The 13,750-nt window shown below is 40.0% G+C and overlaps 3 protein-coding genes across 4 annotated transcripts; 2 read left to right on the top strand and 1 right to left on the bottom strand.

The window, feature by feature from the left end:
* Window positions 1-1,108: 1,108 nt before the first annotated feature.
* On the bottom strand, window positions 1,109-2,695 carry LOC129107811 (dynein light chain roadblock-type 2). The gene is made up of 4 exons (XM_054619367.1): window positions 2,564-2,695; window positions 1,898-1,973; window positions 1,623-1,790; window positions 1,109-1,466 (listed from the first exon to the last, which is right to left on the bottom strand). The coding sequence occupies exons 1-4, from the start codon at window positions 2,693-2,695 to the stop codon at window positions 1,423-1,425; spliced, it is 420 nt and encodes a 139-aa protein (XP_054475342.1). The 3' UTR covers window positions 1,109-1,422.
* Window positions 2,648-6,916, top strand: psmd7 (proteasome 26S subunit, non-ATPase 7). Its single transcript, XM_054619365.1, has 8 exons — window positions 2,648-2,811; window positions 3,314-3,405; window positions 4,031-4,123; window positions 4,222-4,319; window positions 4,443-4,523; window positions 4,956-5,047; window positions 5,258-5,456; window positions 6,301-6,916. The coding sequence occupies exons 1-8, from the start codon at window positions 2,738-2,740 to the stop codon at window positions 6,562-6,564; spliced, it is 993 nt and encodes a 330-aa protein (XP_054475340.1). The 5' UTR covers window positions 2,648-2,737; the 3' UTR covers window positions 6,565-6,916.
* A 920-nt stretch (window positions 6,917-7,836) lies between these two features.
* Window positions 7,837-13,682, top strand: hprt1l (hypoxanthine phosphoribosyltransferase 1, like). 2 transcript variants are annotated; one of them, XM_054619358.1, is made up of 10 exons: window positions 7,837-8,080; window positions 8,170-8,243; window positions 8,846-8,952; window positions 9,329-9,512; window positions 9,915-9,980; window positions 10,079-10,096; window positions 10,560-10,642; window positions 11,656-11,702; window positions 12,196-12,272; window positions 13,071-13,682. In XM_054619358.1, exons 2-10 carry the CDS (start codon window positions 8,226-8,228, stop codon window positions 13,116-13,118), a joined length of 648 nt encoding a protein of 215 aa, XP_054475333.1. In that variant the 5' UTR covers window positions 7,837-8,080; window positions 8,170-8,225; the 3' UTR covers window positions 13,119-13,682. The 2 variants fall into 2 exon arrangements, with proteins under 2 accessions (XP_054475333.1, XP_054475332.1); XM_054619357.1 differs by having other exon boundaries at window positions 7,837-8,243.
* Window positions 13,683-13,750: the final 68 nt, after the last annotated feature.

The raw sequence follows: 13,750 nt of genomic DNA, 5'->3' as shown, positions 1-13,750 counted from the left end.
TGATCTCTTTTTTTAAGCACTTAGATATTTTCCTCTTGCCATCTGGAACCAGGACTTCATCGGATGGTGCCAGCGGAACCGCCTCCAGATCAACTCTGGTAAAACCAAAGAGCTGGTGGTGGACTTCCGCCGGGGTAAACACTGTCCTCCGGAACCAGTGAACATCCAGGGACTGGACATTGAGATTGTGAAATCTTACAAGTACCTGGGTGTTCACTTGAACAATAAACTGGACTGGACTGGATCACACTAACGCACTATACAAAAAGGGTCAGAGCAGACTGTATCTGCTGAGGAGACTGAGGTCCTTTGGAGTGCAGGGAGCACTCCTGAGGACCTTCTTTGACTCTGTGGTGGCATCAGCCATTTTTTATGCAGTGGTCTGCTGGAGCAGCAGCATCTCAGCAGCCGACAGGAAGAGACTAAATAAACTTGTCAGGAAGACCAGCAGTGTGCTGGGGTGTCCACTGGATACGGTGGAGGTGGTGGGAGACAGGAGGATGATGGCCAAGCTATCATCCCTGATGAACAACACCTCTCACCCCATGCAGGACACCCTGGCAGCTCTGTGCAGCTCCTTCAGCCACCGGCTGCTTCACCCCCGGTGTGTGAAGGAGAGGTACCGCAGGTCCTTCCTTCCTGCTGCTGTCAGGCTGCACAACCAGCTCTGCTCCCAGCAGACCACATGACACTAATACACTAATACATTAATACACTGTGCAATACAACATTTATAATAATTTCTGTCTGTATATATATTTTTATATATTTTTACTGTGGATCTCTACTGTTCTTACTGTTTTTTACTGTTTTTATTGCTCATTTGCTTATTTATAATACTTATTTTGATCTTGTGTTTTTATTTTTATTTTTATTTACTATGTCTCTTGTTTTGCACTATCCTCTTTGCTGCTGTAATCCTGTAAATTTCTCCGCTGCGGGACTAATAAAGGATTATCTTATCTTATCTTATTTTATCTTATCTTATCTTGATAAAAGCCCCAATCAAAGCTAGCTCAGCATTGTAATACATCTTTATACATTATAGTTAACTTCTTAATTGTGTGTCTTTGTGGAAGCATCTGCATTAGTTATGTTTCTCCTCGTATTTATTCAGGGTTTTCATTGCATTTGTCACCCATCAGAATGAACAGGGATGATTAAGTAAATATTGTACGATCACCACCAGCTTAATTTTACTGACATATTCAATATCAACACAAAAAGAACATTGAAAGAAACAGGGATACATAAAGTAAAACCAATGCATCATGTAGATTAAGGCAACATACTTGAGTTTCAAATAGGAAAATAGGGATTATGCTGTAACATAAGGTAACACAGTGTAAAACGATATTTTGCCTGGATAAACCACCATCATGTGACAAAACAAAGGCTGACTCTCATGGAAATGTCCAGAAGCTATTCACATGGGTTTTGGATGACTATCAGCAGGAAGTCGTTTTCTGCAGAATCAGATAAAAGAGAGAGAAGAAATGGAATTCAAATGTAGTGAAACAGTACAGCCTTTTTTAAGTAACAGTTGTTGACTAATATATTAAATGTCTGTTCCAGTGGTCATCATTAAGTCAACAATAAAAATGTAACTACTACACACTCACCTGGTGCAACTAAGATCTCATGTTTCTTGGAGCGAACACGGAGGAAGGTGAGGTCGTTCTGAGGGTCAATATCCCTCACTGTGCTCCTTGCCTTCATGGTGAGGTGGCGAAAGAGTCCAGCATACTGAACCGTCGTGGAGTTATCTAAAGTCGTTCTGATGGGAATACCTGAAAAGATCACACTTTAAAAGCTACGCACACAGGCAGTGTTTGAACTTGTTGTAGGCTACCAGTTGTCCTGGAGCTGTAGATGTAGACTATGCTCGTTGGCTTACCTTCTGCATTGACAACTATTGTGCCAATCACACCTTTATGGGCTTCGATCCTCTTCAGTGTTTCTTCAACTTCAGCCTGCAGGACAGAATGAAATCATTGGAAGACATTTGACAAAACACCCACTTATGAAATGTAGACCCACGTTTGGCAGAGACTGCTAAATAAACAACAGTTAATAAACAGCCACTAAAGGATGTTTGAATTGATATAACTCCAGTTATCTTATGGTTAACTAGTGCCAATAAGGTGATTGAAGTTACAGCAAAAATAATTGATGCAATTTGGTTGTTTTCGGTTAAACAATAAGATAAAATAAGATAAGATAAGATAAAATAAAATAATCCTTTATTAGATTGAATTTACAGGATTACAGCAGCATAGAGGATAGTGCAAACAAGAGACATAGTAAAAAAAACCAAGATCAAAATAAGTATTATAAATAAGCAAATGAGCAATAAAAACAATAAAAAACAGTAAAGAATCCACAGTAACTGAAATATTATATATACAGTCAGAAACTATTATAACTAGGAGGTTTTTAGTGTCATGTGATCTACTGGGAGTTGGTTATCACACTTTGAGTTGGTTGTCACACTTTGATACAAACAGAGGTAAGTTAACACATCTGGACACACATGTAATAAAGCTAAACACAGTGAACTTACGTGCTCAGTCGCTGCCATGTTGTCCGTGTTTGAGACAGAGAGAACTCTTAGAACTCTTCCTCCGCGTCCTGCTGTTGCCAAGAGAAACGGAAGTGACGTCAGACGCAACCGGAAGTGTAGCGTCGCCGTCATTGTGTTGAGGTGGGCTGCGAGCTGTTCATCTTCACTGCAAACATGCCGGATTTAGCGGTAGAAAACGTGGTTGTTCACCCCCTGGTGTTGCTCAGCGTTGTGGATCACTTTAACAGGTCGGTGGGTTTAATAGTTGTGTTGTCCTTTAAACGGGTTGGAGGCTGAAATGTGTGGAAGCGTAACGTAGCCGCTAAGCTAAGCTAATGTTAGCCCTGCTGAGTCAGAGCCCCGTAGAGAGCCAATGCAGACATGAGCAAGCTAGTTAGCTCAGATACATCTGTTTAGTTTGTCAGAAAACAAGGGGTTACACTGTTAAATGAATCAACAGCAGTAGTCGCGGTTGTTTAGCGTCACTGGTTAAACTCGCGGGATCGTAACGTCACACACTGAGGGTATAGTCTACATGTGTAGATGCGATGGATGACTTGAAGGTTTTGGCATTAGCTTAGCTTAGCTTACTCAAGCAACCTAGCTAACGACTCAGTCTGTATTTAGCATGCGAGGCGTTCAGGTCTGTCAAAGCCATAGAAATATAATATCAATATTGTATTTGATTCTATGGACAAAGCTGTGGGCCACTAACCAGATGTTCTGTTCATTTGACAATTCACTCTACAGGATAGGAAAAGTTGGCAACCAGAAACGAGTGGTTGGTGTCCTTCTGGGATCATGGCACAAAAAAGTTCTTGACGTCTCAAATAGTTTTGCAGGTGAGTGACATGATGACATGATGACAGCAAGACTGGAGAGAAACGATTTCAGTAATGAACAGTAAAAGAAAATTGATGGAGTGGCCGAAATGTACTTATTTTGCCAATTTCCCCGCTGCAGGACTAATAAAGGATTATCTTATTTTATCTTATCTTTTTTTATCTTATCTTTTTTTAAGTCACTAATGTAAGACACGCTCTTAAAAGACTGGATCCTTTACTTCTTATAATACAACTCCATAGTATCTTTAATTTCACCCTCCCTGTCTGTTAAATACCAACATTTTTCAGACTTAATGTTACCTACTTCGTAATGTAGGCTTTCTGTGATAAATGTGTATTCTTCAATCCTAAACAAAGAGAACCCAAATTACATCATCAGCATTTGTAAGACCAGAGAAAGCTCCCCTCCAAAACCACAGAAAAACCCCCACAATTTGTCATAGTCTAATTAAGCTGATCATGTGTAAAATCAGTGGAGGGCCCCTTTTAAAAATATATATTTTAGTATGCATCAGACATATTTTATTACTGTGAAATCATGCTTTACCTGCTACAGCACTATTTGAAGTTTGCCACAGTCAATTTCTGTCACTTCTATAACTCATTGTCAATGTTCCTTTAGTGCCATTTGACGAAGATGACAGGGATGACTCAGTGTGGTTCCTGGATCATGACTACTTGGAGAACATGTATGGCATGTTCAAGAAAGTTAATGGTAATACACTGCCTACCTCTATGCGATTCAGTTGTGTTTTACGTGATGCTTTTGCCCTGATTTTATATTTGTGAATAACTTTCTTCCCTGGTTTTCAGCCAGAGAAAGAATAGTCGGATGGTACCACACAGGACCCAAGTTGCATAAGAACGACATTGCCATCAATGAGCTCATCAAGCAGTACTGTACCAATTCGGTATGTAACTGCTTCATTTTTTCCCTCTGCTTAATGTAGATGTGTTGTTACATAACCTTGTTCTGCTCATATTTATTCTGATGTTGAATAAGTCGCTCATGTGTTGGTCTTTTATCCTTCCAGGTGTTGGTCATTATAGATGTGAAGCCCAAAGATCTGGGCCTGCCCACAGAAGCATACATCTCTGTGGAGGAAATTCATGACGTGAGTGAATCACATATTGCACTGAAGTATAAGTGTTGTGGCTGAGCATTGATTTATTGGATTATTAAATTAGATAATACATTTCCATTTGAGTGAGTTTGATGACTGTGCATGCAGGGCTACCTTGACACAAGTTTGGTGATTTACTAATAAACACGTTTTATGACTACTCTTTCTATTTAAACTGTCTGCAAGGTAAACTGGAAACCTCACTAAATTGGAAGGCCTTTAGAGAGCTGTGTTCTCTCTCTTTCTCTCTCTCTTTTTCCTCCGAGTTGTTAGAAAGTTTTCCCAGTGGAAGTTGACCGTCTTTACTGTAGTGTTGTCCTACTTTTACATCGATTGGTTTCAAACACTACTAAGGCTTTTCTTTTGAGTTTCTTTTTTTATAAGTTGCAAACACACTTCATTCTTGTGATTTCCTACTCCTAGGATGGTACACCAACATCCAAGACATTTGAACATGTCACCAGTGAGATTGGAGCAGAGGAAGCAGAGGAAGTGGGCGTGGAGCACCTGCTCAGGTAAGAAACAAACCTTTGATTCACTCACTTTGCTACACTGTTAATCATGTAAAAGCCATTTTAGTCACCACAGTAAATCGTTTTGATTACATTACAGAGTATAAAAGATACAACTCTGCTTCTACCTCATTATAAACTGACAAATGATCAACAAATGTAAACTCCTTGAAAAGATGTGAAGACATTCATACTCATGCCCTACATATCCAGAGATATCAAGGACACCACAGTTGGCACTCTGTCACAACGGATCACAAATCAGGTTCACGGCCTGAAGGGACTCAACTCGAAGCTGTTGGAGATCCGCTCTTACCTGGAGAGAGTGACGGCAGGAAAACTTCCCATCAATCACCAGATCATCTACCAGCTGCAGGATGTCTTCAACTTGCTGCCAGATGTAAATCTACTGGTGAGTTGTTTTTGATTTGATTTGGTGTTTACTCTGTATATATGTACAGTAATCATGCTAAAGACATTGGTGTCTTTTGATTTGGAATGATTGTAATGTCACTTTAATCCTAAATGATATCTAGTTTATTTAGTTTTTTTTCGTTGTGGTAATTTAAGAGCTGGAATTTTACAATGAATTAAAGCTGTGCCAATACATTTTTGTTATATTGAAACATTGGCACACTTGTCATTTAATGATTATTACACAATAACAACTATTGCACAATTTTGAATTCAACCAGTGAACCAAAGAAAAGTAGAGAGGATTTTTTTTTTTAGCTGAAAACACAAGATCTACAGCTTTTTACTTTCACCTCTATCCGAGCAGCAGCTTCTCATTGTATCCACTAGAGGGCAAACTGAGTCACATTGAGCAAGAGACGCACTGCTCCACCACATTGGTGCTCAAAAGTTGACCAGCATGAACTGAAGTTCCTAGCAAAGACATTTTGTCAACTGGTGGCGGTATTTTATTTGGGTTGAGGTTAACTGTGATGATTTTCTCCAAATTAGATTTTGTGATGAACATTGTTTTTAAACGTTTTCTTGAGTTGATTGATAAAACACTCAACCACCAGTGCTGCATTTGATCACCTTTTGGTTTCTTTTCATCCTTAACACCTTTTGGTCAAATGGTTTTAGCATCCCCGCGTAAAATTGCATAACTGAAGTCAGTATGCCTCTAATTTCAATTTATATATGGCTACCAGATCCTTGTTGATATCTTATGGACATGATGTGTGTTGTTGTTTTGCTTTAGACAAGGTTTTGTGTTCTTAAATATTATGTTTCTGTCATTGCAGGAGTTCACAAAAGCCTTCTACCTTAAGACCAACGACCAGATGCTGGTGGTGTACCTGGCCTCACTCATACGCTCTGTGGTGGCTCTTCACAACCTGATCAACAACAAGATTTCCAACCGTGACGCAGAAAAAAAGGAAGGACAGGAGAAGGAAGAAGGCAAGAAAGAGAAGAAAGATGACAAAGAGAAAAAAGATGATAAGGACAAAGACAAGGAGAAGGAAAAAGCTGATGGTGCCAAGAAAGATGAGAAGAAGAAAAAATGAGTGCCCTCCCTTTAAGGTCTTCTCTCAAATCATGCCATATTCATCTGGATGGTGCTCTACTTTCTGCCCACGGTCAAAGCTCTGTATGTGGGTCTCAGGCTAAAAGTAGGACTCTATATGGGGAATTGTGTCATTTGAGATTTGGCCTCATGGTCGCAAGTGGCACTCATAAAGACTGTTATTATCGTACAGAGATGATGATGTTTGCGTCTTTGGTGTTCTGAACTATGGAAACATGTTTATTCTGTTTTCATAGTTGCCATGCTCCTGGTGTTTGTATAACTCCTGGGGTTGCTTTTTTTGTAATATGGAAAAAAAAAAATGTTGTTTCACTCATTAAATTGGGATCATATTAAGAATTGGTTGTTTTCGCAGTTTTCACTGTTCCTGTTTTATCATTCTAAATGTAAAAACTGAGGGTAATTGTTGTATAATGGACATGCCTATAGGCAGATGGACTGATAATGTTTAGCACCTTTATCATGGTGTTATGAGAGAGAGAGACCGCTTTTGACACAAACATAGCAGTGAACAGGAAGTGTGTTGTGTGTGTGTCTGTGTGTGTGTGAATCCCCACAAGGCATTATGAACTCAATGATGCTCAGATTACCCAATTACAGACTGAAAGGAAAATAAGGATAACTTGTTACTTAGAACCTGCTTTGGACAGATTACATTAAAAAAAAAAACATTAATAAAATATAAACAAAACAGCTAAATTTAGTAAGAAAATACTAAAATGTGGCAGTACCACTTCATAGCAGAGAGAGGAACCAGTTTCATTGGTATGACAATTAAGTACAGGATTGCAAAAGCATGTTGTGCTTGAAGTTGAAATGGATCAGACGTTTTAAAGATGTTTATGGAATAAATTTGACAACCGGGCGGATGACGTCTGCTGATGAGGATCATGTGATATGATTGACAGCTCCAGAACAGTTACTAAATTGACTTTGCAATAAAGAAAGAACAATAAAACACAAATTGCTTCTTCACACTACATAAGACACAATCATGAGTAAAGGAAATAAAAAATGGTTTAAAAATTAACATGTACAGTAAAACCAGATGTAGTTCCACTGCATGTGATGTAACAGTGGGTAAGTGTATTGGCTTACACACACACACACACACACACACACACACACACACACACACACACACACACACAGGAACTGTCATCCGCTATATTTTTAAAACTGCGTCATCTGCAGCTTCTCCAAACGGCTCACGGGGAGCTTTCCTCTCTGCCACAGTAACCAGAACGACCAGTACAGGAGACCAGTAGAGCAGACCAGTAGAGCAGACCAGTAGAGGAGACCAGTAGAGCAGACCAGTAGAGGAGACCAGTAGAGGAGACCAGTAGAGCAGACCAGTACAGGAGACCAGTACAGCGCATAAGCTAAACTCAGGTGGTGTGCGGCAAACCGGATTAGTGACGCGGTAAACTGGGTTCTGACGTAGAGGGTTCTTAAAACGGCAGAAGCGTCGCGTGTGCTGCTCGCGCACGCTCGAGGTGAGGGAGAGAGCAGCTCGTGCCGACTTCAGACAACAAGCCCTCCTCATCATCCTCCTCTTCCTCCTCCTCCTCCTCCTCCTCCTCAGGACCGGAGCATGACTTCTCGCACACACCGCTGCGACTGAACCGGACGGGCGGAAACATGGCTTCGTATCTGCAGGTGAGGCTGAGCGTGTGTTTGTGTGTCTGAGGAACTCGTTCACTTGGTCGGGGTGTGGTGGAGAGGCCTGCTTCCACGTGACAACGGCAGGTGATGCCTTCACGAGCTCCAGCGTTCCCAATCAACATGCTGATTAAGTGTTTTAAGTGCGCTCGGCCACGTGAGCGTCTCGTGTCTGTTATGTCATGTCATGTGTGTGTGTGTGTGTGTGTGTGTGTGTGTGTGTGTGTGTGTGTGGTGAACAGGTGGTTGAGAGGCTCGGATCGCTTCTCTGTGATTTAAATGTCAGCGTTACCCGTCCTGCGGCCAGTTCAATTCAATTCAATTCAGTTTATTTTGTATAGCCCAGAATCACAAATTACAATTTTGCCTCAGAGGGCTTTACAATCTGTACACATGCGACATCCTCTGTCCTTCCCTCACATTCACAGGAAAAACTCCCCTAAAAACCCCTTTAACAGGGAGAAAATAGGAAGAAACCTCTGGGAGAACGACAGAGGAGGGATCCTTCTCCCAGGATGGACAGAATGCAATAGATGTCATGTGTACAGAATGAGCAGCATAACAGTTGTGAAGAGGAGGCTTGTTGTTGTTTTCCACAGATTGCTGATGATGAGAAAGGCTACGAGCTGGACCTGTTCTGTGTCCCCAGGCATTACGAGAACGATCTGGAAAGGGTGATCATCCCGCATGGACTCATCATGGACAGGTAAGTCAACCAGCACCACACACTGGGAAAAAAAAAAAATGACTCCTAATTCTGTCAAGTCATCTGTTTCTGTCTCTTCCCGTTGCACTTTCCCCTGACCCCCCCACAGGCACACTGCTCTGTGCTATCACAGCAGTGTACCTGTATTTGTTTGACAAATCACTGTAGCCCACATCCTGAAGTGCATTTGAATGTGGATTTGGGAGAGGCGGGGGTTAAATGTGCTGTGCAGTGCAGTGCAGTGCTGTGAAATGCATTCTAAGCAATTATGTATAAGTGCAATATCATGTAAAGCGAATCCTCCCTGTCAGTAAGAACCAAAACTGCATTCACCACTGCATTCATTTGAACTCTCTGCCTTTGCTCTCTGCTCCAGGACAGAGCGTCTGGCCCGCGATATAATGCGGGACATGGGGGGCCACCACATCGTGGCTCTGTGTGTGCTAAAGGGAGGCTACAAATTCTTCGCAGACCTCCTGGACTACATTAAAGCACTGAACCAGAACAGCGATCAATCAGTCCCCCTGACAGTGGATTTCATTAGGGTGAAGAGCTACTGTGTAAGCTGCCTTTTCTCATTTAATTTACAGAAACCACTTAATGTGAGGTGTGTGTGTGTGTGTGTGTGTGTGTGTGTGTGTGTGTGACATGGGAACAATCTTCTTCAATCAGAAATGGGCCACTGCAGTATTCAAAGTGGAGATACTGAATGCAATGTACAGATGTTTAAAAAATGTCATTTATGTTTGTGGTGATGATTTTTCTTCAGAAATGGGTTCATCAGTATTCAAAGTGGAGATACTGAATGCAATGTACAGATGTTTAGAAAATGTCATTTATGTTTGTGGTGATGATTTTTCTTGTGACACGGTTCATCTAACTGAATTAGTATTAACACTGAGATATATATATATATATATATATATATATATATATTGTTGTCTCCTCTTTATTTCCTCTAGAACGACAAGTCAACAAACAGCGTCAAAGTCATAGGAGGGGACGAGCTGTCCAGTCTCTCAGGCAAGGTTGGTCCACTGGAGTTTATCAGTCAAAAATACTTCATCTACACATTCTAGTATGCTTGTTTACTTCATTAACTATCCTTTCATTTGTTTTTCTGCAGAATGTTTTGATTGTGGAGGTAAGTGGTTTCTTTTTTTATTCTATGTTATGTTTTAAAATGTATGAATACAGGAGTTTATGTACATTTGTATTGTGATATCACTTTATACTATATTGTAAATTACATTACAATCCAATATTTCCATACATAAATACTGCTTACTGATAATGCTCCCCATAATATAAATACCTTGGCTTAAACAGAATGGAATAATCTCTTTATATAGTTGACAATATCGCATCATCTCACGATATACATTGTCATGTTTCCCAACCTTTGTAATGATTTACATTCCAATTGCATTTGTTCATCTTTTTTCAAATGAAAACTCGGACATCATTTTAGAGTAAAAGTAATTGGATATAACGCCAAGGTCTGTTGTACACGAGTGGTATAAATGTCATGTTTTAAGTAATGCTACCTTTAGTTTATGCCTCCGCTTTAATGTGACCACTCTTCTCGTGTCCTGCTTTATAAAAAGGATATTGTGGAGACGGGGAGGACGATGCAGACGCTACTCTCCCTGCTGAGTGAATGCAAACCCAAGATGGTTAAAGTTGTGAGGTAGGCACCATCGGACCCAGTTTACAGTCCACAAGGCTGAACAGCAGACCTCCACTGTAACTGGCTGGTATGTCTGCACAGAGAGTGCATATAACAATGCTCTTAGCTAATGGACTCGCTCCTTTAGGACTGCATTAGAGATGTGACGTGATGGAGAGAGGGAGCAGCTTAAGAGTTAATCTGCCGCACTAATTTAACTGCATTGCACTGTTAGAGGCGATTTATCTAATGCATTCTCGATTGCTGGTTAAAACAGGAAATGCGTTGAAGCAATGTGAGCTTCCTCTGATGCTTGCAGAAAAGATAGTGGTTGTCGATCGAGCTGCTGTATATGCTTTGACGTTGGCCCTGTATTATAGCCAACAGCCAATACGTTTCTTGCCAAGTGCCTATTGTGAATACAATTCTTAAATGGGGAGTTTACCCAATACACACTCACACACACACACACTTAGGAAAAAAAACCTTACCCACTTACCCAGATATTTCCTCTTTTCGCAAAGATTTAGTAAAATCTACCACGGACATTTCCGCTGCCACCGCAGTGCAACAGAGCTGAATAGTATTTCGTATTTCATTTGTGGTGCTCAAAGCATTAAATAATTACGTTTGAAGCACTCAAAGTGCCGTTAACCAGGGAAATTTGGATGCCTTTCTATTAACTGTTTTCACGAGTGAACTTAGACTGTACTGTATATAGATTAACATTTTTATATATACCTTTTTATATACACTGATGCATAAAAACAGACAACCACACTTACCCGATTCTAACATTGCATCCATGCATGTAAAATAAGCTCTGCACAAAGGGGTTGATCTTGAACCGTGAACAGGCATTTGTTTAGCCAAGGTGCTGTTAAGTGTACTAAGTTCAATCTGTGCCATCTGTCAGTATTAAAACTTGCACTGAGACGGTTGTGGTGACTACCGCTTATTCTATTTGGCATGTTCATTTCTTATTGAGGGCTTTTGTTTTTTATGTACTGTATTTTGTTTGTTTGTAATTCCAGCCTTCTGGTGAAGCGGACCCCGAGGAGTTCAGGGTACAGACCGGACTGTGAGTGCCTCTTTACTCCCCTCACACCAAGACATGTTATCTGTGAAGTGTTGTAATGTGTGACAGTGCTCATTTCATGCCAGTCACTCACATGTGTGTCGGGTTCTGTGAAGGACCGGTGAAGTGTTATGTAAGCTGTGTTTTCCATGCAGGATTAACCGTCATTGTACTTCAAATGTAGCCGAGCCTGGCACTTATGCACTAACGCATGCCTGATAACTCCCCCCCCGCCTGATTATGTAATGCTTTTAGGTTTGAGTTGGATAATCTCTTTAAGATTGTCCCTGAGGAACAGCTGTTACTGTAAGCGTTATGACTCCCTACTACACAGTTTAAGTTCAACCTCACACAGCCGGTTCACAGAGCTTCTATTAACAGTAAATCTAATTTTAGATGACCTTGGGAGGTTTACTTCCACTGCACTTGATAAGCTGTAGTTGTTTTTGTTTTCTTTATGACTCACTGTGATGGTGTATATGTATACTTATTTCAGACATTGGTTTTGAGGTGCCAGATGCCTTTCTGGTGGGCTACGCTTTGGACTACAATGAGTACTTCAGAGACCTCAGTGTAAGTTTGCTGCATTTGATCACTTCAGATGAGGCTGAGTACAGACAGTTTGAGGACAGATATCTTGTAATACAATAGCTGTGTTCCAATGATTACATTTTGATTGTATACAGTATGTACAGTGTACTGATTCTTGCAGTATACAATTATTTTTTTTTGCAGTTGGCAAACAAAATATCTATGCAGTTAACGGCAATGCATGCACGATTTATATCGATTAAACTGTGTCCTTGAAACACCACTGCTTACACAAAGAAAAAAGTCAAATGTTTTTTAACACTCATTCTTTAAACCTTAAGACTTCTCCTTAACCTGTTCCACCACTATCTGCAATGATTTGTGGCAATCATATTTGACAGTAAATTGATCAGGGATGACTGAAGGTATAGCTTATAATGTATAGTGTAGTGACAAATAATACATATTTTTAGCATTTTATTAATTCAGTGTTATTTATGGTATTTATTTCTCCCTAGATGCTGCTTTTAAAGCCCTCTCCCTCTCAGTCATTTTGATGTGTGACAAGTATGAAAAGCGCAGGTGTAAATTATGTAACCCCTTAACGATGGCTGAAGTTGAGGATGCTGTGGTGAAGAAATGCTAAATATGTCTTACTTCTTTCAAATGTTATACCATTTTTTTTTAATAGAAAGGAAAATGTTTAAGCACGATAAATCAAAGCCTGCATTTTAAAATCCATCATGTCTATTTTGTGGTTAATTGTAGAATCCCTGGAAAATGGAAATGCATTGAACATGAATTCACTGTCTGTTTTTTAATTATTTTTTTTTCTCGCAGCACATCTGTATACTGAATGATCAAGCCAAGGAGAAGTACAAAGTATGAGCAGATGAGGTGCTGCCGAGGCGATTACTGAAATCAAGACTAGGACCACTGTGATGCCCCTCCTTAACTTTGCTGTGTTTTGAATCTTATTTATTTTTCTACATATAAAACCCACAAAATGTGACTTGTGGATTGTGAATAACTTAAAGAACCCTTCATTTCTCCTCTATCGAATACATGGGATCAATTATGTTTTAAGAATATTTTGGTTGTTAAATTTGAAATTATTTATTTCGCTTTTGTGTTTACTTTACCGGTAAATTGCAGTTTTATCTTGGAGATAGACGATAAAACGTCATTCATTAGTTAAAAATCCCACTTTTCCGGCTACTGTACTGCTTTCTGTTCGGTGTGCTGTCTGTCAACCTAAGGATCCTTCAGTTACTGTGTTTGTTTCAACTTAGAATGCATACCTTCTCATCATGCCATTGATGTAGCATTATGCCATACAATTATTGACTTGGAATGTACTGTATGTTTTTATGTCATATCTGACGTTATCATGGATGACTTGTATACAGCAATATAAATATCATTCAATCTCTGAATCCTGTTGGGGTTTTTTTTTGTTGCACTTTATACCTTATCCCACAAGAGAGCAACGTTGAACCAATAAATAATCATCTTTAAAA

The sequence above is a fragment of the Anoplopoma fimbria genome, chromosome 19 (genome assembly GCF_027596085.1).
Source record: "Anoplopoma fimbria isolate UVic2021 breed Golden Eagle Sablefish chromosome 19, Afim_UVic_2022, whole genome shotgun sequence".
Classification (NCBI taxonomy): domain Eukaryota; kingdom Metazoa; phylum Chordata; class Actinopteri; order Perciformes; family Anoplopomatidae; genus Anoplopoma; species Anoplopoma fimbria.
The sequence above is the reverse complement of the archived record's forward strand: the minus strand, read 5'-3'. Positions and strand labels throughout refer to the sequence as shown.

Bases quoted from the DNA above. Each gene is read 5' to 3' on its own strand.
- LOC129107811 (XM_054619367.1), bottom strand. From the start codon at position 2,695: ATGACGGCGACGCTACACTTCCGGTTGCGTCTGACGTCACTTCCGTTT. The intron at 1,791-1,897 runs GTAAGCCAACGA...TGATCTTTTCAG, and splicing joins AATAGTTGTCAATGCAGAAG to GTATTCCCATCAGAACGACT. The intron at 1,467-1,622 runs GTGAGTGTGTAG...CTGATTCTGCAG, and splicing joins TGAGATCTTAGTTGCACCAG to AAAACGACTTCCTGCTGATA.
- psmd7 (XM_054619365.1), top strand. From the start codon at position 2,738: ATGCCGGATTTAGCGGTAGAAAACGTGGTTGTTCACCCCCTGGTGTTG. The intron at 2,812-3,313 runs GTCGGTGGGTTT...TTCACTCTACAG, and splicing joins GTTGTGGATCACTTTAACAG to GATAGGAAAAGTTGGCAACC. The intron at 5,048-5,257 runs GTAAGAAACAAA...CTACATATCCAG, and splicing joins GGCGTGGAGCACCTGCTCAG to AGATATCAAGGACACCACAG.
- hprt1l (XM_054619358.1), top strand. The intron at 8,953-9,328 runs GTAAGTCAACCA...TCTCTGCTCCAG, and splicing joins CATGGACTCATCATGGACAG to GACAGAGCGTCTGGCCCGCG. The intron at 10,643-11,655 runs GTAGGCACCATC...TTGTAATTCCAG, and splicing joins AAGATGGTTAAAGTTGTGAG to CCTTCTGGTGAAGCGGACCC.